Source organism: Podarcis tiliguerta, assembly GCF_965153285.1.
Source record: "Podarcis tiliguerta genome assembly, chromosome: 8".
NCBI classification, from domain to species: Eukaryota; Metazoa; Chordata; class Lepidosauria; order Squamata; family Lacertidae; genus Podarcis; species Podarcis tiliguerta.
Window position 1 is genome coordinate 73,201,999 of NC_139541.1, and position 21,441 is coordinate 73,223,439.

General features: G+C 48.9%; 1 protein-coding gene across 3 annotated transcripts; it reads left to right on the top strand.

The window, feature by feature from the left end:
- Positions 1-650: 650 nt before the first annotated feature.
- On the top strand, positions 651-21,142 carry LOC310684299 (heat shock cognate 71 kDa protein-like). 3 transcript variants are annotated; one of them, XM_083455218.1, is made up of 9 exons: positions 651-876; positions 6,911-7,120; positions 8,876-9,081; positions 11,074-11,226; positions 12,005-12,560; positions 15,981-16,183; positions 16,444-16,642; positions 18,198-18,430; positions 20,685-21,142. In XM_083455218.1, exons 2-9 carry the CDS (start codon positions 6,916-6,918, stop codon positions 20,874-20,876), a joined length of 1,947 nt encoding a protein of 648 aa, XP_083311344.1. In that variant the 5' UTR covers positions 651-876; positions 6,911-6,915; the 3' UTR covers positions 20,877-21,142. The 3 variants fall into 3 exon arrangements, with proteins under 3 accessions (XP_083311344.1, XP_083311343.1, XP_083311345.1); XM_083455217.1 differs by lacking the exon at positions 651-876 and adding an exon at positions 902-1,007; XM_083455219.1 differs by lacking the exon at positions 651-876 and adding an exon at positions 6,217-6,383 and having other exon boundaries at positions 6,425-7,120.
- The last annotated feature ends 299 nt before the right edge of the window (positions 21,143-21,441 follow it).

A 21,441-nucleotide genomic window follows, 5' to 3' on the forward strand; every position in this document is an offset into this window, starting at 1 on the left:
CTATGTCACAGCATTGTTTGCGAGGATAAACCGTGGAGGTGAAAAATCCATGTACGCCACCTTGAAGGAAAGGTGGATATAAATCAAATTAATAAATATTAGCAAAGGGGTGGAGCAGAGAGGAAGGAAGAGGCCATCTTCCCCTAATGCTTCATATGCTTAGGTATGCTATTTTGGACAAGCACTCTTGTTCAAATTATGTCCTGGAGATGCAGATTCTTCCTTCTGCAACACCCTTCAGAGTTGAGAAGCAAACATTGCAGCCCCCTAACACACAAAACCAACCCTAACTTTGGCCATAAACTCTCCAGGTGGTCTTCTATATAGATCCTCATTCTCTTTCTCCTGTCCCACACCTGTCCTTCTCCCTAAAAATAACTACGCACCCCAACTGCAAAATTAGAAACTGAACTCATAGCTCCAACGGGAAACTTTTTATTTATGGAGCGCCGGGTGTCACTCCGGGTTGCCGTGTAAACGGGGCGGGGGGCGCGCGAAACCGGATCCCCCCCTCCCTCGGCTTCTTGAAAGTTCCACTCCCGCGCCGAGACAGCTGGAGCCCGGCCCCGCCCCTTCCCTCTTTGACAGACAAGCCGAGGCGGACCCGGATTGGACGGATTCGAAGCCAAGTCGAGAAGCTTCTGCAAAGTGTCAGTGCCCTTAAACGGGGTGGGGAAGAGAAAAATGCACTAGCGCGCGCAATAAGAGGGGCGGGGAGGGCGGTTTGCATATAAAGCCTGGGAGTAGCAGGCGGGCGCGCGCGTGCCGACGCTCTCCAGTTGTTTGCAGCTGCGGCGCACTTTCAATATAGATAGCAATTTTCCAATTGTTATTACCAGTTGCTGTCAGAAGAAAAGGGGCTGCATCTTGCATAAGGTATATATGGCTGTATTGCAGCTTGTTTGTGTGCATGCATGGGTGGGAGCAGAAGTTTGGCGTCTCTCAACAACTGCGCACTTTCCCCGCGTTTGCACCCAGGCGTCTGGGGCGGGCTCCCTCGGCTTCCAGTAAGGATCGCGGCGGATCCTCGCAGGAGGGATCCCCAAGCGCGGGTCGTTCCTATCGATTGCACCGCGCGAAAGCGAAGAGGCTGCGTGCATTCGGGCTGCTGCAGTTACGTTGTGGAGCGGATGGGTTCATTGCCAGTGCAAGAGTGCCCCTGAGCATAGTGCAGAGTGGCTTTGCTGCACCGCGGCGTAAAACACGGGTTCGGTTCTAGGGTTTGACCTGAGCTTCGCCGTTGGTTGCGTTTGGAAACGAGTCGCTGGAATTTGGAGTCCAGCCAGCACCCCAAATTGAGGAGGGGCGACGAACGCATCTTTCGCCACTTTTTTGTGTGCGCTAATTTCGAACGGGCTGCGGAAGTTATGATCCTGTTTGCCTTTTTCTTACGGGCTTTGCAGACGCTTTATTTTCAGGATCCTTATCGTGTTCCAACTCAGAACTTGCTCTCATTTGATCGTTCTGCAAAGCTTGCTCCCTTGCAAACGCAGCTCGGGTTTTATTTCTAGCTTGTTGCTAAACGCAATCCTATACCGTATATGCAGTTTTAATTTAGGAGTGGCCGCTGTTGAAGGCTCGCTTCAGATGCGTAGGACCGTCTTGTGCGACTGCAAATCTTCTTAGGATCGCGCGGTTACGTTTTCTGGGACTTAATGCAGGCAGGCGTGCCTGGAATTTAGGATTTATAGCTAATTCAGTGCAAAGTAGCGCTGAGCCCGGACGCCTGGGTTCTGCTTTCGTTGGCGAGGACCTGAACGCCATCGTTGGATGTTGAGGCATTCAGTTTGGAGCAACTTAAATAGGTGGATATTTGCCATCTCTAAATATAAGCGCCCACTATAGCTTTACCGTGGAAAATTACAGGCAGACAACACCCGTTACTTGCAGTTCTCTGGGCAGCTTCCATTGAACTGGCTGGTGACTATTTTGCAAGGTTTAACTCATTGCTCCTTCTGGTGGTTTTGCTACTAATAACGATAACTAACAACCCACCATCCCAGAATCATAGAATCATAGAGTTGGAAGAGACCACAAGGGCCATCGAGTCCAACCCCCTGCCAAGCAGGAAACACCATCAGAGCACTCCTGACATATGGTTGTCAAGCCTCTGCTTAAAGACCTCCAAAGAAGGAGACTCCACCACACTCCTTGGCAGCAAATTCCACTGTCAAACAGCTCTTACTGTCAGGACGTTCTTCCTAATGTTTAGGTGGAATCTTCTTTCTTGTAGTTTGGATCCATTGCTTCGTGTCCGCTTCCCTGGAGCAGCAGAAAACAACCTTTCTCCCTCCTCTATGTGACATCCTTTTATATATTTGAACATGGCTATCATATCACCCCTTAACCTCCTCTTTTCCAGGCTAAACATGCCCAGCTCCCTTAGCCGTTCCTCATAAGGCATTGTTTCCAGGCCTTTGACCATTTTGGTTGCCCTCCTCTGGACACGTTCCAGTTTGTCAGTGTCCTTCTTGAACTGTGGTGCCCAGAACTGGACACAGTACTCCAGGTGAGGTCTGACCAGAGCAGAATACAGTGGCACTATTACTTCCCTTGATCTAGATGCGATACTCCTATTGATGCAGCCCAGAATTGCATTGGCTTTTTTAGCTGCCGCGTCACACTGTTGGCTCATGTCAAGTTTGTGGTCAACCAAGACTCCTAGATCCTTTTCACATGTACTGCTCTCAAGCCAGGTGTCACCCATCTTGTATTTGTGCCTCTCATTTTTTTTGCCCAAGTGCAATACTTTACATTTCTCCCTGTTAAAGTTCATCTTGTTTGTTTTGGCCCAGTTCTCTAATCTGTCAAGGTCGTTTTGAAGTGTGATCCTGTCCTCTGGGGTGTTAGCCACCCCTCCCAGTTTGGTGTCATCTGCAAATTTGATCAGGATGCCCTTGAGTCCATCATCCAAGTCATTGATAAAGATGTTGAATAAGACCGGGCCCAAGACAGAACCCTGTGGCACCCCACTAGTCACCCTTCTCCAGGATGAAGAGGAACCATTGATGAGCACCCTTTGGGTCCGGTCAGTCAGCCAGTTACAAATCCACTGAATGGTAGCATAGTCAAGACCGCATTTTACCAGCTTATTTACAAGAATATCATTAGGGTGGTTTGGAATCTTTAAAATAAATAAAGTATGGATTGATTCATATCTTTTTCTGTCTAATTGGTTCTGGCTGGTAGCAATTCTTCAAAAGAGCACTGGACTGTTTTGTTTTTCCCCCAAAGAGTAATTAGGAGTTTAAAATAGGTGTGTACTTCTGAATCTCTAAACATCTGCCTGTAGACAGCTGTACATCTTAGATTCCTTAGTAGGTCTGTACATCTTAGATTGCCCTGGGAGTATATTCTTACAATTCACGTTAGAACTGAAGCGGATTTTTTTTTAAAAAAATAGCAGTTGCCAACTGATGGGGGCAGGGAGCTGTTGCTGTTCATTTAAAGGCAACAGGACTCAGGTGAAGTTTCCTGCAACAAGTGCAATCCGTATTTTGAATACTTGCATATGGCAGCTTCATTTGCAAAGGGCAATATCCAACTTACTGCGTAGTGTGAACCATTCCTACTCAGCAGTAAGTCCTATTGATTTCTATGGAGTTTACTCCCAGGTAAACAGGGTTTAAGGTTTGCTGCCAGGTTGCTTAAGCCCATTGAATTCAGTGTATGATTAAAGCTGGCTATTGCTTAGATGGTAGCTTAATTTGGATGAATTCAGAGTGCATGACAAGCGCACTTAAAACCTCTTGGAAGGGACTTGAAAGGGGCGGAGTGTTTGGTTTCCTCAGGTGCCTGTCTGACTTTGCCTTCTTTGGGGTTGCCAGGGGTGGGTGGGGCGTAGAGCCTGGTAGGATAGCTCCCCCCTCCCCACAAAAAATAATAATGGAGCCAATGGAAACTGGCTGCCCAGGAGGTGTGAACGCGTGCCTTTTTTCTGGAAGGGAGATGGGAGTCAGTGCTGCATCCCATCCTCCAATTAAATGTGGTTAGAGTAGTTTTCCCTCTACTTCTCTGGGGATATTCCTAGGCTTGGCTGGGTGCCCAGAAGATTGCATCTGCAAACATCGGCTGTTCATGTGCCCTAACTACTGCTTTGGAACGATTCGCGCTTGGAATAGAGCAAGGGAACACGTTTTTGTGCCTCAAGAGCATAAAAGCATAGGTTTCTGGGGTTCAAAAGAAGCGTCAAATGGTGGGACGTAGGTGTGTGCCTCCTTCAACCTGGCCAAAATATTTTATGTAAAATAACACAGGGCCTTGTTTCAGGAGCTTAGCATATACAGCGAGAGGTTGTTGTCCTGTGTGCATGGTTTTCCATTCAGCACTGATTTATAAGAGCTGTAGGTTAGGGGATAGAGCATCTGCTTCTCGTGCAGAAGGCCCTGGGTTCAATGTCTGGCACCTCCAGGTAGGACTCCTGGCTTGCCAGTGTAGACAGATTGGCACTCAATGGTCAGGAGAAAGGCAGCGTCTAGCATTCCTCTGGAGACTGATTTGCTTGAGATTACTGGGACACCTTGTAGCTGGTTGGAGATTTGAACCTGGATTTCCTCAGGCCTAGCTCCATCACCCCAAACCAGGGGTTGGGGGCACCTGCGTCCCTCCACAAATACCATGGGACTACAACTCCCATCAGCTCCAAGGAAGATGGGAGTTGTAGTCCTGCTGCATCTGGAGGTTCCCCATCCTTTCCCTAAACGCTGCCTGCCACCTGTGGTTCTGAGGCACAAATCTACTGGCATAAAAGGACACACACACACATACCCCTAAAAGAAAACCCAGATGTCTGGAGGCATATGAGACTTAAATGAGGGGAACACACTCTTAACTATGCCCAGAGGCACTCCACGTTGTTCCCTAAGCTGGAAATTGCTCCAGAATAGATTGGAGGACTCTGCTGAAGCCCTGACACTTTCCCTCTCTAGGTATTTAGGATCTTGAGTGAGGGGAGTGGAAAAGTTAGCCCTCCAGGGGTTGGTTTTGGTTTTTTAAAAAAAGCTCCAGGAAAGGAAGGGGAGTCTAGTGGGGGTGTTTGTTTTTCCAGAGGGTGGTCCTGGAAGCAGAGGCTTTCTTGGGGAGCGAGAAGGAAGGAGGGTTTTTGAGCTCCTTCGCCTGTTGCGGTTTCTTGGCTTGGCTCACTGCAGCTGTCTTTCGCTCCTCCGCAGTCTCGGAGCCCTCCCTGTAGCAGAGTTCTCGAAAAATCTTTACAGGCCAAGGAGGGAGAGCGCGCAGCATGGCACGAGACTCTTGCAAAGTCTAGCCGCCCAGCCCCAAACGGCTGTCTCCACCCCCACCCCACCCCGCCTTTACGACCTGGGGCAGAGTTGGCCACTGGTGTGTGTAGTTTTTTTAATATAATCTGATCTTGAGCAACAGCTGTGCCCTTCAGACTGCCAGCAGCCCTGCCAAGCATGCCCTGAAGCCGAGAATAGGACCCAGTACTGTTTGGCTTAACTACTGCCCGTTCTTGGACCCCCACACCATGACTTCTGAACTGCAGGGCTTAATCTGAAAGGAGATCCTTCTTGGCTGCAGCCAAGTCCCAATGTTTCTTACCTAACCCTCCAGTAGGAGCTGCTAGGAGTGGTGCTGGGGGGGGGGGGGGAGCACCTCAGATCTCCTGCTATGTTTTTCATTTGCAGCTGAGATTGCTTCTCCCTACTGCTCTTTGTAACCACGTGCCATCTTCGCTCTCTCTGTTTAGAAGCCAGCTTGTCTGGAAGTTGGTGCTCTTCTAGCACTGGGGCTGCGCTGTGCATTGGCAAGCCGGCTACAGAGTGCCCCTGAGCATGTGCAGAGCACCCTACAAGGTGTAGTCTGCATCTTGGAAGAAGACTTTTTTTCCTTTTTTTTCCTTTAGCTCTAAATAGCTTTATCATATTTTTTTCCTTTAGCTCTAAATAGCTTTATCAGTCGGTTGAGCATGAGACTCTTTATCTCAGGGTTGTGGGTTCGAGCCCCATGTTGGGCAAAAGGTTCCAGCATTGCAGGGGGTTAGACTAGATGACCCTCGTGGTCCCTTCCAACTCTGATTCTCTGAAATAGATCTGCTGCCAGCTTTCTGATTTCCGGCTCACGTGGCTCTGGGGTTCTTCCCATACTGCTTCCAGCATGTGCTGTGCTAGGAGCGGTACAGGAAGAGCCAGTGCTATAACGAACTGTAACCTCTGAGTTTTTGGTGTGGCGACTTCCCCTTAAGCTCTCATAAGACGCCTGCCACACAGTGAAGCAATTTCAGTTTCATGAGCATGGCAGTACATAAAGTAATGTTGGTGATGGTCTCATTCTTTTGGGCATGGAAAGTTGCCCGTTACCTTGTTCTTTACCAATAGGGACACTTCTTGGTATCTTATCCTAAAGATCCACCAGGATACTCGGAGGTTCCTCAGTCTTCCAAGCCGTAGCAATGGATCCAATGCAGTGTGATTTCTCTGGTCTGCATTCTGCAAAAAGCAATCTCGCATCAGACTATTGCTGGGGTTTTAAGCCAGCCCATTAACGCCGATCTCCCTGTGTCATCCTAGTCTCCCTACTTGGGAGCTGAAGGATCCTAATGCTTTGGGGGGGGGGGGGCAGGGGGAGAGGAGGAAATTTTGGCATAATGACTCCTGCAAGCATGTCCAAGATTCTTGCACGTGAGCAGCGGTAGCCAGTTTGCATTGTGGTCCCCTGGAAAGATTTTGCTGGATTATGTCTGGGTTAAATTTTCCCCAGAGCCTTGTCTAGTGCGTTCCCCAAAGCTTCTAGTGGGGCCGCAGCCAATGCAGATGTTTTGCACACATGGCGGGATCTCTGCTCTGACAGATGCTGCTGAACTCCAGTACACTTTTCTGTATGTTTAAGCAATAAATGGGCTGTTGTCTCTTCTTGCATTGACGTCACCGGTGTGCCGCCTTCCCCCCTGCAGCCAAAATGTCCAAGGGTCCAGCTGTCGGCATTGATTTGGGGACCACCTACTCCTGTGTGGGCGTCTTCCAGCATGGCAAGGTGGAGATCATCGCCAACGACCAGGGCAACCGCACCACCCCCAGCTACGTGGCCTTCACGGACACAGAGCGCCTTATCGGCGATGCCGCCAAGAACCAAGTGGCCATGAATCCCACCAACACTGTCTTTGGTAAGAACTGGCCACCCGGCCTTGCCACGCCATCTGGAGGGGTGATAAGCTCCATCTGAGGGCTGGGGGACCCCACTGCATCCTCCCAGAGAGATCCTTTGGGAGGAAGAGGAGGAGGATAATAAATTTATTACTTATATCCCGCCCATCTGGCCGGGCCTCCCCAGCCACTCTGGGCGGCTCCCAACAGAATATTAAAAACACAATAAAACATGAAACATTAAAAACTTCCCTAAATGGGGCTGACTTCAGATGCCTTCTAAAAGTCAAATAGTTGTTTATTTCCTTGACATCTGATGGGAGGGCGTTCCACAGGGTGGGCGCCACTACCGAATAAGTCCTCTGCCTGGTTCCCTGTAACTTCACCTCTCACAGGGAAGGAACTGCAGAAGGCCCTCAGACCTGGACCTCAGTTTCCGGGCTGGACAATGGGGGTGGAGACGCTCTTTCAGGTATACTAGGCCAAGGTCATTTAGGGCTTTAAAGGTCAGCACCAACACTTTGAATTGTGCTCGGAAATGTACTGGGAGCCAGTGTACGTTTCAGGACTAATGTTATATGATCTCAGCGGCCACTCCCAGTCACCAGTCTAGCTGCCGCATTGTGGATTAGTTGTAGTTTCCGGGTCACCTTCAAAGGTAGCCCCACGTAGAGCGCATTGCATTAGTCCAAGTGGGAGATAACCAGAGCATGCACCACTCTGGCGAGACAGTCTGCGGGCAGGTAGGGTCTCAGCCTGCGTATCAGATGGAGCCCTGGACACAAATTTGACCTGTGCCGTCATGGACAGCTGTAAGTCCAAAATGACTCCCAGGCTGTGCACCTGGTCCTTCTGCGCATCAGTTACCCCATTAAGGACCAGGGAGTTCTCCACACCAGCTCACCCCCTGTCCCCCAAAAACAGTACTTCTTGTCAGGATTCAACCTCAGTCTCATGGATGGCTTTATTCTGGTGCTGGCTGATTTAGAGAACAGCTGACCAGGTGTGTGAACTTGAAAGCACACATTCCTTATGCAACCTCCCCGGGGGCCGCATTCCAGGGGTAGGGCCGGAGGCAACAGAGATTGAAGCAGCTGGTGGCACAGACTGTTGAACTGTTTCTTTAAATCTAAAGGTTCATCATTGTTTCACCCAATGTGTATACCTTTAAGGGGCCGGAGCAAGGGCCAGAGCAAGCTAACGAGATCCAGCCTTGCAGCTGTGAGGCATAGCAGGTGCTGCTGAGTTGCGTTGATTAAGCTGTGTTGGGAATTGGCCACAGTATATAAGGAGCAGCACCTAGCTCTGCCTTTTCACCCTGGGGGATGGGTTGGTGGTTGGGTCGTGTTTGTTTGTTTGTATTTAGTGTTTAAGGAGTTTTTATTTTTCTTATTAAAACCTTATTTAAGTTATTTTTGAGTCCTTTCTTTTTAATGCAAGCTCTCCCCAGCAAGCTCTCTGCGCTACTATACTGCGAAAAGCCAACACAGACTTCTTGGTTTGGGGTCCCCTTCCCTCAGGAGTCACGGGCTTTTCTGAAGCAGCCCCTTGAGGGAGGAAAGAGAGGGGTGTGTAGAAATTAGCCTCGTTTGCGTAGGTAAAATTTACATTTCTTGCTCTGCCCACTTTTTCCCCTGCTGGCATAGAGCACCTGGAAGGGGAACGTGGATTAAGTGCATGTGGAGCTCTTGACTTACTCATCTCTTAGCTCCCTGAGGGAAGCTGTTATTCATTGGAAGCTCTCATTATTGTTTCCCTGCCTCTCCTCTTCCCAGATGCCAAGCGCCTTATCGGCCGCCGTTTCGATGATCCCGTGGTCCACTCAGACATGAAGCACTGGCCCTTCCAGGTCATCAACGACGGGGGTCGTCCCAAGGTGCAGGTGGAGTACAAAGGGGAGACAAAGTCCTTCTACGCCGAGGAGATCTCGTCGATGGTTCTCACCAAGATGAAGGAAATTGCAGAGGCCTACCTGGGCAAGGTGGGACACGGGTGGCGCTGTGGGTTAAAGCCTCAGTGCCGAGGGCTTGCCGATCGAAAGGTCGGCGGTTCGAATCCCCGCGGCGGGTTGCGCTCCCGCTGTTCGGTCCCAGCGCCTGCCAACCTAGCAGTTCGAAAGCACCCCCGGGTGCAAGTAGATAAATAGGGACCGCTTACTAGCGGGAAGGTAAACGGCGTTTCCGTGTGCGGCTCTGGCTCGCCAGAGCAGCGATGTCACGCTGGCCACGTGACCCGGAAGTGTCTTCGGACAGCGCTGGCCCCCGGCCTCTTTGAGTGAGATGGGCGCACAACCCTATAGTCTGTCAAGACTGGCCCGTACGGGCAGGGGTATCTTTACCTTTACCTTTACCTGGGCAAGGTGGGTAGCGTGAAGGATGTTGGCCCCAGCTGCAGTGAAGGATTATTGCTTATGCCAGTGGGGTGGTTGAACCTTTGGCTTGTGGGCAAATTTGGGCTTGCCAGGGGGTTCCAGTTCGTAGAATCACAGAACTGTAGCTTTGGGAAGGGATAATGAGAGTCCTCTAACCCAACCCCCTGCAATGCAGAAATCTTGGCTAAAGCATCCATGACAGATGGCCATCCAACCTCTGCTTAAAAACCTCCAAGGAAGGAGAGTCCCACCACCTCTTGTGGGGGTCTGTTCCCCTGTCAAACAGTTCTTACTGTCAGAAAGTTCTTTCTGATGTTTAGTCGGAATCTCCTTTTTTGTAACTCGAAGCCATTGGTTCGAGTCCTGCCCTCCAGAGCTGGAGAAAAGAAGCTTGCAGGTGTCAGCAAGTTCACCCGGATGGGCAAGGGGTAGGGTTCAGTCCTGCTGGGAATGTGCTAGTGGAGGAAACCCCTCAGCCAGCAGGACTGAAAACTCCTCTCACCAGCTTGGTTAGTGGAGGGTTCAATCTTCTTAATGCCAGATTATTTTTATAAAGCTTTTTTTTTAAAAAAAAAAAAAAAGTCAGATTAAAAATTTGGAAAAGTAAACTCCGTAATCAAAGTTACGAAACATCAGATCAGTACAGAGGTGGTGTTTTCAAAATAGATGTAGAATAGGTAATATAGAAAAACAACAGCAAAACACATCATGAAAACCAAATTCCACAATGTAGTGAGAGAAGAGTGTTTTGTGTATCTGAATTTGAAACGTGATAAATCACCAAAACGGCATGGTGATAAATCACCAAAACGACATTCAGAATCGTCCTCAGGCATCAGGTGTGTTACCCCGCCGACTGTTAAAGTTGGTCCTAGGATGGGAGAAATGAAAAGATTTGGCCCACTGTGCTATTGGTGCCAACTGCACTTTGTGGAGCCTTGTAAACAAAAGGATAGATCTCTGCCACAAGGAGCATACAGTCTTAAATTCTAGCTGGAAGGGAATGAATTATAAGTAGAAAGGAGTGAAAGTGAGCAATTGCCTTTTCAAGTACAGTCGTACTTTGGAAGTCGAACGGAATACGTTCCAGAGGTCCGTTCAACTTCCAAAATGTTTGGAAACCAAAGCGCAGCTTCTGATTGGCTGCAGGAAGCTCCTGCAGCCCGTCGCAAGTCCCATCGGATGTTTGGCTTCCAAAAATAGTTCGCAAACTGGAACAGTCACTTCTGGATTTGTGGCATTCGGGAGCCAAAACGTTCAAGAACTAAGCTGTTTGAAAACCGAGGTACGACTGTACTTTGGTTTAGTTATGTCTGGGGAGCAGTGGTGACAGGAAGCTCTGGTCTGTATATTAAACCAGCAGTTGCTCTCCAGAATTCCAGTACACTGGTTCTGGGTCTTCTTGGCAGTACTCCGCATTGATTCTGGGCCTTTTACATACAAAAAGCTTGGAATGTGGAGTTGGAGAGGCAAAGGACTATGAGGTAAATTTGAATTCCCCCTTTATTTTCTCTACCTTCCACACAATACCCACCACCAACAACACAATGGGGGCAAGAGCAGTGCTCTAATTCTCATTCTTTCTCCCTCTTTCTGCCACAGACAATTGCCAATGCCGTCATTACAGTCCCGGCCTACTTCAACGACTCCCAGCGACAAGCCACTAAGGACGCTGGCACCATCTCGGGCCTCAACGTCCTCCGCATCATCAACGAGCCCACGGCAGCTGCCATAGCGTATGGCCTGGACAAAAAGGTCAGGAGGGGCTTCATTACCCCCCCCCCCACATGTTGCTAGGTTTGGACTAAGCCCAGGACAGTGAATTGCAGGGAAGAGGACACAACACTTATGTTTCGTGAGCAGGGTTGGGAAGCCTGTGACCCCTTGGTGTTGCTGGACTACAACTCCCACCGTTCTTGGCCCTTGGCCATGCTGGCTGGGGCTGATGGGAGTGGGAGTCCCAACAACAGCTTGGAGGGCTGCAGGTTTCCCTCACTTCTAGGCCAGAAGATTCCAGAAAGTTCTTGGGTCGAGTTCATACCTTTAAAGCACTTTCAATTCCCAAAGGATTCTGGGAATTGTAGTTTAAGGGTGCTGACAGGAGACCAACCTATTCCCCTCCCAGAACTACAATTCCCGGTGCACTTTTAATCCCTCTTCCCAAGGAACTCTGGGAGCTCTAACTCTCTGAGAGAGTGTGGGGTCTCTGAAAAACTCTCAGCACCCTTGGTGAACTACAGGTGCCAGAATTATTTGGGTGAAGCCGCGACCGTTTAACATGGTATCAGAGTGCTTAATATGTTTGATATGAGCGTGGTCCTAAGGGCTATCACGAAACTACAGCTCCCAGCAATCTTCTGAGAGAATCCTGACAATAATCCAAGCTCAGGTCTGCAATTGAGTCCCGTTCTTTGGTTGATGGTGAAGTGGTGGAATTTATGTTTGTGTGTTGAGTTTTGGTTCAAGGCATTGGAATTCCACCCAAAACAGGCCGCGGTTCTTTTTGCATATTGCTGGTCCATCCTTTCTGTAGGTTGGCGGCGAGCGCAACGTCCTCATCTTTGACCTGGGCGGCGGCACTTTCGACGTCTCCATCCTGACCATCGAGGACGGCATCTTTGAGGTGAAGTCGACGGCCGGCGACACCCACCTGGGCGGCGAGGACTTCGACAACCGCATGGTGAACCACTTTGTGTCGGAGTTCAAGCGCAAGCACAAGAAGGACATCACGGACAACAAGCGGGCGGTCCGGAGGTTGCGCACCGCCTGCGAGCGGGCCAAGCGCACCCTCAGCTCCTCCACCCAAGCCTCCATCGAGATCGACTCCCTCTACGAGGGCATAGACTTCTACACCTCCATCACCCGGGCCCGCTTCGAGGAGCTGAACGCCGACCTCTTCCGGGGCACCCTGGAGCCTGTGGAGAAGGCCCTGCGGGACGCCAAGCTAGATAAGTCTCAGGTGCACGACATTGTGCTGGTTGGTGGCTCCACCCGCATCCCCAAGATCCAGAAGCTCCTGCAGGACTTCTTCAATGGCAGGGAACTCAATAAGAGCATCAACCCTGATGAAGCAGTGGCCTATGGCGCAGGTAAGAGAGCCTCGCTGGAGGTGGTAGGCCTCAGAGTGCTGGTTGCTAGGAAACGAGGGTTGCCACCTGTCCTGTATATAATGCAAGATTTCCCCATACTTGGATGTAAAATGCTACGTCCTGTATTGATACGGTTCTGTCCCGTATTTCAGGTCCTTCTCTCTCTGTGCTAAGTTAGGGATTCTTTCCAAATGCACACGTTTGAAAGGGTGTGTGAAAGGTTCATGTAGCCCAGAAAGATGGACAGATTTGTGTGTGTGTGTGTGTGTGTGTGTGTGACAAATTCCAGACAGGGCCACCCAGTTCGGCTGCAGTAGATTTTAGTGGATTGCTTTGAAGCCACTGCAGCACCATGGGGGTGGGGAATCGCCCCCAGCTGCCCTGTCCTGTATTTTGCTGGAACAGAAGTGGCAGCCTTCTAGGAAATGCAAGTGGGGAGAAGCCCGATGGCTAAGTTTTTTCTTCCTCTGTCGGAGACGGAATAATAATTGCTGAAAACGGCGGGAGAGAGTGTGGGTGCTGCTTTGGGGCTTCCCATCTGGCTGGCCCCTCTGAGAACATGATGCTGGACTAGTAGATAAAACTTTTGCCTAGTCCTGCAGGCAGCGCTGCTGCTATCAGGGGTTGGTATTTTTAAATACGTTCCAAGAACCCAGGTCCCTGCAGGGGACCCAGAGGCTCTCTCTTCTTCCGTAACTGCTGCAGCTTTTCTGAGGCAGCTGGTTTCCATCATCTAACCATCTTAAGTTGCCTCCTGAAAAATGAGAAGAGGGCCCTCTGCCAGTTATTGGGGCCTGAGCAGATGCCTGGCTTTACCCGCTAACCCTGATGGATGTATTCTGCCTCAGTTGTTGGTATTCAGTAGCATGCTTGCCTCTCCCAGCTGCTGGGAACCTCAGATGGGGAGAGGTCTGGTGTCCTCAGCTTCCCACAGGGCTTTTTTCAGCTGGAACTCACAGGAACTCAGTTCCTTCACCTCTCAAGTGAGCACCACTGTCATTCTAAGACAATGAGGGAGGGGTGCAGGGTGAGTTCTGTCACCACTTTTTCTAGAAAAACAGCACTGGGTTTCCCATAAGCCTCTGGTTGGACACGATGAGAACAAGATTCTAGACTAGATGGGCCACTGGGTTGATGCAGCAGCCAAGCTCTTCTTAATGTTCACACTGGAGTTGGAACCGTCGTAAGGGTGAAGCAGTCGATCGGGATTTGTTACTCAACTGACCGCACTGCATACCAAAGAAAGGGCAGTGAAGTATTGAGCAAAGGGGTGGGGAACCTTTTTCAATCGAAGAGCTGCATGCCAGTCAAGGGTGAGGCCAGAGGCTTGAGTGGGTGGAGCAACATGTTTAACTCCTTTATCGTTTACAGTCATACCTCATGTTGCGTCTGCTTCATGCTGTGTCTTTTTGCATTATGTCCCATGGCAACCCGGAAATACTGGAATGGGTTACTTCCTGGTTCCGCCGCTCGTGCATGTGCAGAATCGCGCTGTGTGCAGAAGCGCCAAAATGCACCTGCGCAGACGCAGCGCTTCGAGTTGTGGGCATTTCACATTACAGACGGGCCTCCGGAATGGATCCCGTCCGTAACATGAGGTACCACTCTATTAAATCTGTCTACCTCCCCTCATCCAAAGATCCTGAGGTGATTCACAAAATAAAAATGCAAAATACATAACAAAAACAAGACGGATAACCCTCTTTCCACAAACACGTTTAAAAGGATATATATAATGTTAACCAGTTCAAGGCCTGGCTGAAGAGAAACGTTTTCACTCGTCACCTAAATATATGTAGTGAAGGTGCCTGGCAGGCCTCCCTGGGGAGAGCATTCCATAAACGGGGAGCCACCACAGAAAAGGCCCTTGTGTTGCTGTCCTCCAGACCTCTCACAGGGTCTGGGTTGGTTCATATGGTCCTGAGCCATGACTCTACCTGTGATCAGTGGGTGATACTCCAGCCACGTGGAAGCCAGAGGTTTCTTTGCACTCCCACCAGGAAAGCAAGAAGCGTCAGCAGGGTCCAAGGATACATTTCTAGCCAGGCAGAAATGGGGCCAGCAAAGGCTGTGGCCTGGGCACTGTCTCAAGGACCAGATAGAGAGTCCTGGAGGGCCACGTTTCACAGCTGGCTTCTAGGGACGCAGTATTCAACGTAATTCTACAAAGCATTAAGAGTCTAGTGTTGATAGTACCGTTTGGGAATGCTGATAGAATAGCGTTGGCTTCACATGCCCCATCAGGACAGAAGCAGGTTGTAATTCCACTGATCTTCCAGGAGGTGTCCTCGTTATATCTTTTTACCACACCCAGCACTACAATACTTTAAGCAGCCATGGCCTCCCCCAAAGCACCCTGGGGGTTGTATTTGGTTAAGGGTGTCATGGAATTCTACTCAGTATTGATCCAGAGTAGAATCCCAAATTACAGTTAGCAGAGTAAAAACTTAAATGTTGCAGGATTCCCCAAAAATAGACCAGAGGCAATTAATATTTCAGCCAGCAGAGCTTTACTGCTACTGAGGGCAAATGAGCATAATGGTCACAAATCCAATACAGTGGTACCTCGGGTTAAGTACTTAATTCGTTCCGGAGGTCCGTACTTAACCTGAAACTGTTCTTAACCTGAAGCACCACTTTAGCTAATGGGGCCTCCTGCTGCCGCTGCACCGCCAGAGCACGATTTCTGTTCTCATCCTGAAGCAAAGTTCTTAACCTGAAGCACTGTTTCTGGGTTAGCGGAGTCTGTAACCTGAAGCGTATGTAACCTGAAGCATATGTAACCCGAGGTACCACTGTACATTCAGTCCATAAGAAATCCAGTTGCAGCAGACTTAACTTTTAACTTACAATAACTTATAATAAAACTAAAACCTTAACACTCAGCATACAGTGCTATGTACAGAACACGCCAGGAGGAAAGAGAGACAGAAAGTGAAGCCCAGGCTCCTGGCCTATTTTTATAGTCAGCATCACCTTGACAGAAGAGATGAGTACCAGTCTTAAGCCGGTTGTACTCAGCGTCTTTGGAGGAATAACCCAAACATCACGAACCTTTTGCTTGTTTCTTTCACACAGAGAAAGCTTCCAGAACTCTCTTGAATTAATTAGAATAGGAAAGATCTCTACACATCAGATTGATACTTTTTGCACTAAGAAATGCCAACTGACAAAGGGTGCTAGGAGTTTTTGGGAGATTGCTGCTTCACTCACAGAGCTGCAGTTCTCCAGAGTGGTTTTACAAAATTTCTCCAAGGTTGGAGGAAACTCAAGAGGGCTTTGGAACGGCCGGTGGTCACGACTGGAGAGAAACTGGTTGTCGTCTTAAGAGCATAAGACAAGCCTGCTAAACCAGGCCTAAATTCCTGTCTGTTGGCTTGACTGCTCCATCACCACCTTCATTGCTCTTCTCGCCCACAGCTGTCCAGGCTGCCATCCTCTGCGGGGACAAGTCCGAAAACGTGCAGGACCTGCTGCTGCTGGACGTCACGCCTCTGTCCCTGGGGATCGAGACGGCCGGCGGGGTGATGACCGCCCTCATCAAGCGCAACACAACCATCCCCACCAAGCAGACCCAGACTTTCACCACATACTCGGACAACCAGCCTGGGGTGCTCATTCAGGTAAGGGGAAGTGACTGTGATCATGGCAAGGGATCATTATGGGATGCTGGCTGAGCGCTGCATTTAGCAGGCCGAGCATTGCTAGAACAATGGCACAGACTCAGTTGACCGAAGCTAAGGGCGGTTTTGTGTAGTTGCCGGAAGGATGCACACCCCGAGTTTCTTGCATGGTGTGGTTGCGTTGGGAGAAGCAAGCTTTGCTTTCTAACCTCCTGGTGTTCTCCTTCCTTCCTTCTCACCCACCCACCCTTCGCAAATAGGTATATGAGGGAGAGCGTGCTATGACCAAAGACAATAATTTGCTGGGCAAGTTTGAGCTGACGGGCATCCCCCCTGCTCCTCGCGGCGTCCCCCAGATCGAAGTGACCTTTGACATTGATGCCAATGGCATCCTCAACGTCTCTGCTGTGGACAAGAGCACCGGCAAGGAGAATAAGATCACCATCACCAACGATAAGGGTGAGTACGCTGGCGGAAGGGGGGCGGGCACAGCAGCTATAGCCTCTTGCCCGTCACAACACACCCTTGTGGTTGCTAATCTGGGCACCCAATCAACACCAGCACATACAAACAGGCCAATGTGCCAACTCTGCTTGGATTCCATTGAAGGTTTGAATTTTTTTGTTCAGTAGTAGCCCAGTGGAATAGGGAGTGAAGCTCTGCAAATGAATAAACCAAGCGATATTATTATTATTAATTAAATTTCTTTGTCCGAGGGTCACAGCGCGGCTTACCATATCAAAGCACAAAAATGCGTAGCGTAGTAACACACACACACAAAAAATTTAGAAGGCCATAGAGGGTTTCATTAGCCAAAGGGCTGGGAGAAGAGGGAATGTTTTTGCCTGGCACCTAAATACAGTGGTACCTCGCAAGACGAAAAACTCACAGGACGAAAGAGTTTTTCGTTTTTTGAGTTGCTTCGCAAGACAAATTTCCCTATGGGCTTGCTTCGCAAGACGAAAACGTCTTGTGCCTTTTTTTTAAAACCGTCAATGCCTTCCTATGGGAAACCGCCAATGCACAGTGGTGCTTCGCAAGACGAAAAAACTCGCAGAACGAATTAATTTCGTCTTGCGAGGTACCACTGTACATGTGGGAATTAGGAAGCATGGGGGAAGACAGAATGAAGTGCTGCCTGAATGCAGCCAGATTTGTTTCAGTTATAGTCTGGGGGGGGGGGTAAATGTGCTCATCCGCACTTCTCTTTTCCACAAGATTTCTAGTCAGGGGTATGAGAGGTTCTTTTTCTGTTGTTTTTTTTCCACGTCCTCCTGCTTTCCCTGGGAAACCCCCCTGTTTACTGCTGATTTGGAACAAATGTCCACCGGGTTTTCTGCAGATTAAAGGAAAAAGAACCAACTCAGACCCAGGACTAGAAATCAGGGGGGAATTTATAAAAGAATGGAAACTGTTTATTGAATATTTACAGATAAATTGCAAACAGGTAGAAACATTGGCAGGATTATTGTAACAACCTGCAGTTTCATAAGAGTATATATTTAAAGGCGATAATTAAAGGAGCAAATTAAATGAGTTTGGATATGCAGATGTTAAAAAATAAATTTAAGGAACTGCAGAAAGAGGGGTAAGAAAGTCAAACATGGAAATGTTAAATTAATTGTAAAACTAATGAAATGTATAAACTTGAAAAGTATAAATAAAAACTTTTAAAAAAGAAATCATGGGAGAAACAGAGGTGTGGATGACCCCTAAGTTTTGTTCCCTCTTCCACTGGGGGAAATCAATCCTTGATTGGGATCCAGTGAATGTTAGTGTACTGGCTGGATTTTGGCATGCAGTACACTGATGTGTCTCTTGTCATCCAGTCAGCATCAGTATATTTGAAGCAGGCATGGGGACACCTGTGGCCAGATTGCTCTGTCCCAGCTCCTACCATCCTTGAGCATTGGCCATGCTAACTGGGGAGGACAACATCTAGATAACCTGCAGACAGCCTCCCCCTGGCTTAGCAGTTTGCCCTGACCTGTGTGGCTTCTCTCTCGTGCCGCAGGCCGCCTGAGCAAGGAGGAGATTGAGCGCATGGTCCAAGAGGCGGAGCAGTACAAGGCTGAGGACGAGATCCAGAGGGAGAAGATCACGGCCAAGAACTCCCTGGAGTCCCTGGCCTTCAACATGAAGAGCACGGCGGAAGACGAGAAGCTCAAGGACAAGCTGTCCCCGGAGGACAAGCAGAAGATCCTGGACAAGTGCAACGAGGTCATTTCCTGGCTGGACAGGAACCAGGTGAGCTTGCAAAGGGCGTGAGCAGCGGCGGTACTTGTCTTGAAATGTACTTGCTGTTTGGAAAAGAAGCCACAATGAGGCAGGAGGGGGGAGTTAAGGTGAACGGGCCTGCATGAGGCACATACTGCAAGCAATCGAGGAGGTTCGGATCTTATTTCTACTACGTATTTTGCGGTTTTTATATCGCAGTTTTACACTGAACCGCACTGAGATCTGTGGGTGAAGGGCGGTATACAGATTTAATAAATAATAATCAAAATGAAGGGACGCGAGTGGCACTGTGGGTTAAACCACAGAGCCTAGGGCTTGCCGATCAGAAGGTCAGCGGAGTGAGCTCCCGTTGCTTGGTCCCTGCTCCTGCCAACCTAGCACTTCCAAAGCACATCAAAGTGCAAGTAGATAAATAGGTACCGCTCCAGCGGGAATGTAAACACCATTTCCGTGCGCTGCTCTGGTTCTCCAGAAGCGGCTTAGTCACGCTGGCCACATGACCCGGAAGCTGTACGCCAGCTCCCTCGGCCAATAAAGCGAGATGAGCGCCGCAACCCCAGAGTTTTCCACGACTGGACCTAATGGTCAGGGGGCCCTTTACCTTTAATCAAAATGATAATGTGAGGTTCAGGAACCTGCAGCACTTTGTATGTTGTGGGCGCTTCTCCCTTGGAGGTTATTTTTTAGCAGAGGTTGGATGTTTATCTGTCATGAATACTGTAGTTGAGAGATTCCTGCATTGCAGGGAGTTGGGCTAAATGAACTTTGGGGTCCCTTCTAACTCTGTGACACTATGCTTCTATGACTCCAGCTCCCTTGCCAGATGGGTAACAGTAAGAGGTAATGGGAGCAACTTCTGCAGGGCCACAGTGGTCCCCCATGCCTGCAATAAAGCAATGTGTGATGGCAGAGAAGGAGATTTTTTTTTACTGGATTTCAGATCTCCAGTGATAAACAACCTTAGTTGCCTTGGTATAGCACAGCAAACTACAGGCGAGCGAGGATTTGTTTACTGCTGTAGATGCAATATGACTGCTCTGCAGGTTTTCCTGGGAATTGTAACATAGGGATTTTGTTTTCTCTTGTTCCACTGCTCCCCCACAGGGGGAAAGCGCTGTTGAGCGCTCAATCAGAGCAGATGCAATTCGGATTTCCCCTGGATTCCCGTTTGTTCTGATCTATTGCTGATCTTGCCTTGGAAAAGGAGCAGGGCCAGTGGAAGAATTGCTCAGACCCATGCTTGGAAGTGTGGAAGTGTGACGTGTCGGTTCCACTTCTGTTGGAACCTTATTGCGGCATTTTGAGTTCGCCTTTGAATCGTGGGTTGTTGTTGTTGTTCAGCTGTGTTCCACTAGAGGGCAGCCAAAGCATCCGAGTGATGGAGCATGAGTTTGGCGTAATATAGATCTTCCCCTTTGCAGATTGGCTGAAAAGCCAAATCTAACTTTCATGAAACATGGTTTCCTGGGGAGAGTGCTAGCTGCTAAGGAAGGGCAGAGAAATCAGAGTGTCTTCCTGCAGGAGCAAAACGCCAAAGCATACACCCTTTTGATCTGTCGTAGAGGTGGGAACTGGCTGAGGATTTTGTGTGTGTGTGTGTACACACGCACAATTTTTGTTAAATTTTCTACATTACATTTCAAAATAGTCATTTAAACAACCTTGAATCAATGACTTCCCTTCTCTTTCAGTGGTTCATTTTGCATGCCATACATCCCTGCATATTTTACATGAACTAAACCATTCGATAATCCATTGAATAATAAGGCTGGCATGCATGCTGTTGGGTATGGGAAGGTGAAAATCTATAAAGGCTTTATGAACCATATTCTAAGGAAGCATTTGCATAGTGTTCGGGAGAAATATAAAAATTTGCTGGAAAGGAAAACACCTCTGTGGCTCTCTCCCATTGAGGCTGTTGCAATAAAGAGTTAATATGGATAGACAATGGGCAACTTACAGGGAATTGCTACACTTTACAGAAGGGGGGTGGGTGCTTAATTGAAATCAGAAGAAAATGTAAGGAGCCATGTTATAGACCGGTTACAATATCAGCAATTATATGAAATGTTTAGAACAGACAGGAAAAATAGTTTTCCCCGGACCAAAGCTCACGATTTGAAAAAGGACTTTTACAAAACAAAGAAAAACTTACTATCTAAAATGTACAATCTGTTGTTAGAATGGGAAACGAAAGACGAGCTTGTTAAAGTTCAGAATATCTTTAACGGTATCGCACCTCTTCTTTCCTTGTCTCACTCAGATGGCGGAAAAGGATGAATATGAGCACCAGCAGAAGGAGCTGCAGAACGTCTGCAACCCCATCATTACCAAGCTGTACCAAGGGGCAGGGGGCATGCCCGGGGGGATGCCGGGTGGGATGCCCGGGGGCTTCCCAGGAGCCGGAGGAGCTGGCGGTGGCTCTTCAGGCCCCACCATCGAAGAGGTGGATTAAGAGCCTTCCTCCTCTTCCTCCGCCCTGCATGGTAATAGGGAGAAATGCAAGCTGGCCTGGATTCTGCTTCACTTTGCCAACTTCTGCCCTCTTCTGCCCATGAGCCTCTGCATTTAAATGGAGTTTGCTTGCTCTGTTCTCTCCCCACCACTCCTCCCCATCTGTTTTCTGTAATGGAGTGGGGCATGTCTCCTTACTTACCGCCAAATCCGAGACTTCAGAGATGGTGTTCACATGAATAAATTATTGCACTTTCATCACCCTGCTGCTTTGGTGCCCGTGCGTTTTGTGTATTTGTGTTTCATTGTGTACAAATTCACAAGGTTCAAGTCCACAATATGTTGCCTGTTAAGATAGTTGACGTGCCAGTGTTGTTGGGTGACCTGTTTTTTTTTTTTTTTTTGCCCAAGAACTACAAGTGCAAAACCACAGGGCTTTGTTGGGAGCCAACAATCTGCTGATTGATGCTTGCAAATCCCGTATGGGCCAAGCCAGACTTAACTGGCATCAGGTGTATGGCACAGGGGCATGGCTTGCGGGCAAAGCAGCCTTCCAGGCCCAACAG

Excerpts from the sequence above, each read along its gene's own strand:
- LOC310684299 (XM_083455217.1), top strand. The coding sequence starts at position 911 with ATGCATGGGTGGGAGCAGAAGTTTGGCGTCTCTCAACAACTGCGCACT. Across the intron at positions 11,227-12,004 it reads CGTATGGCCTGGACAAAAAG|GTTGGCGGCGAGCGCAACGT; the intron begins GTCAGGAGGGGC and ends TCCTTTCTGTAG. Across the intron at positions 18,431-20,684 it reads CCTGGCTGGACAGGAACCAG|ATGGCGGAAAAGGATGAATA; the intron begins GTGAGCTTGCAA and ends TGTCTCACTCAG.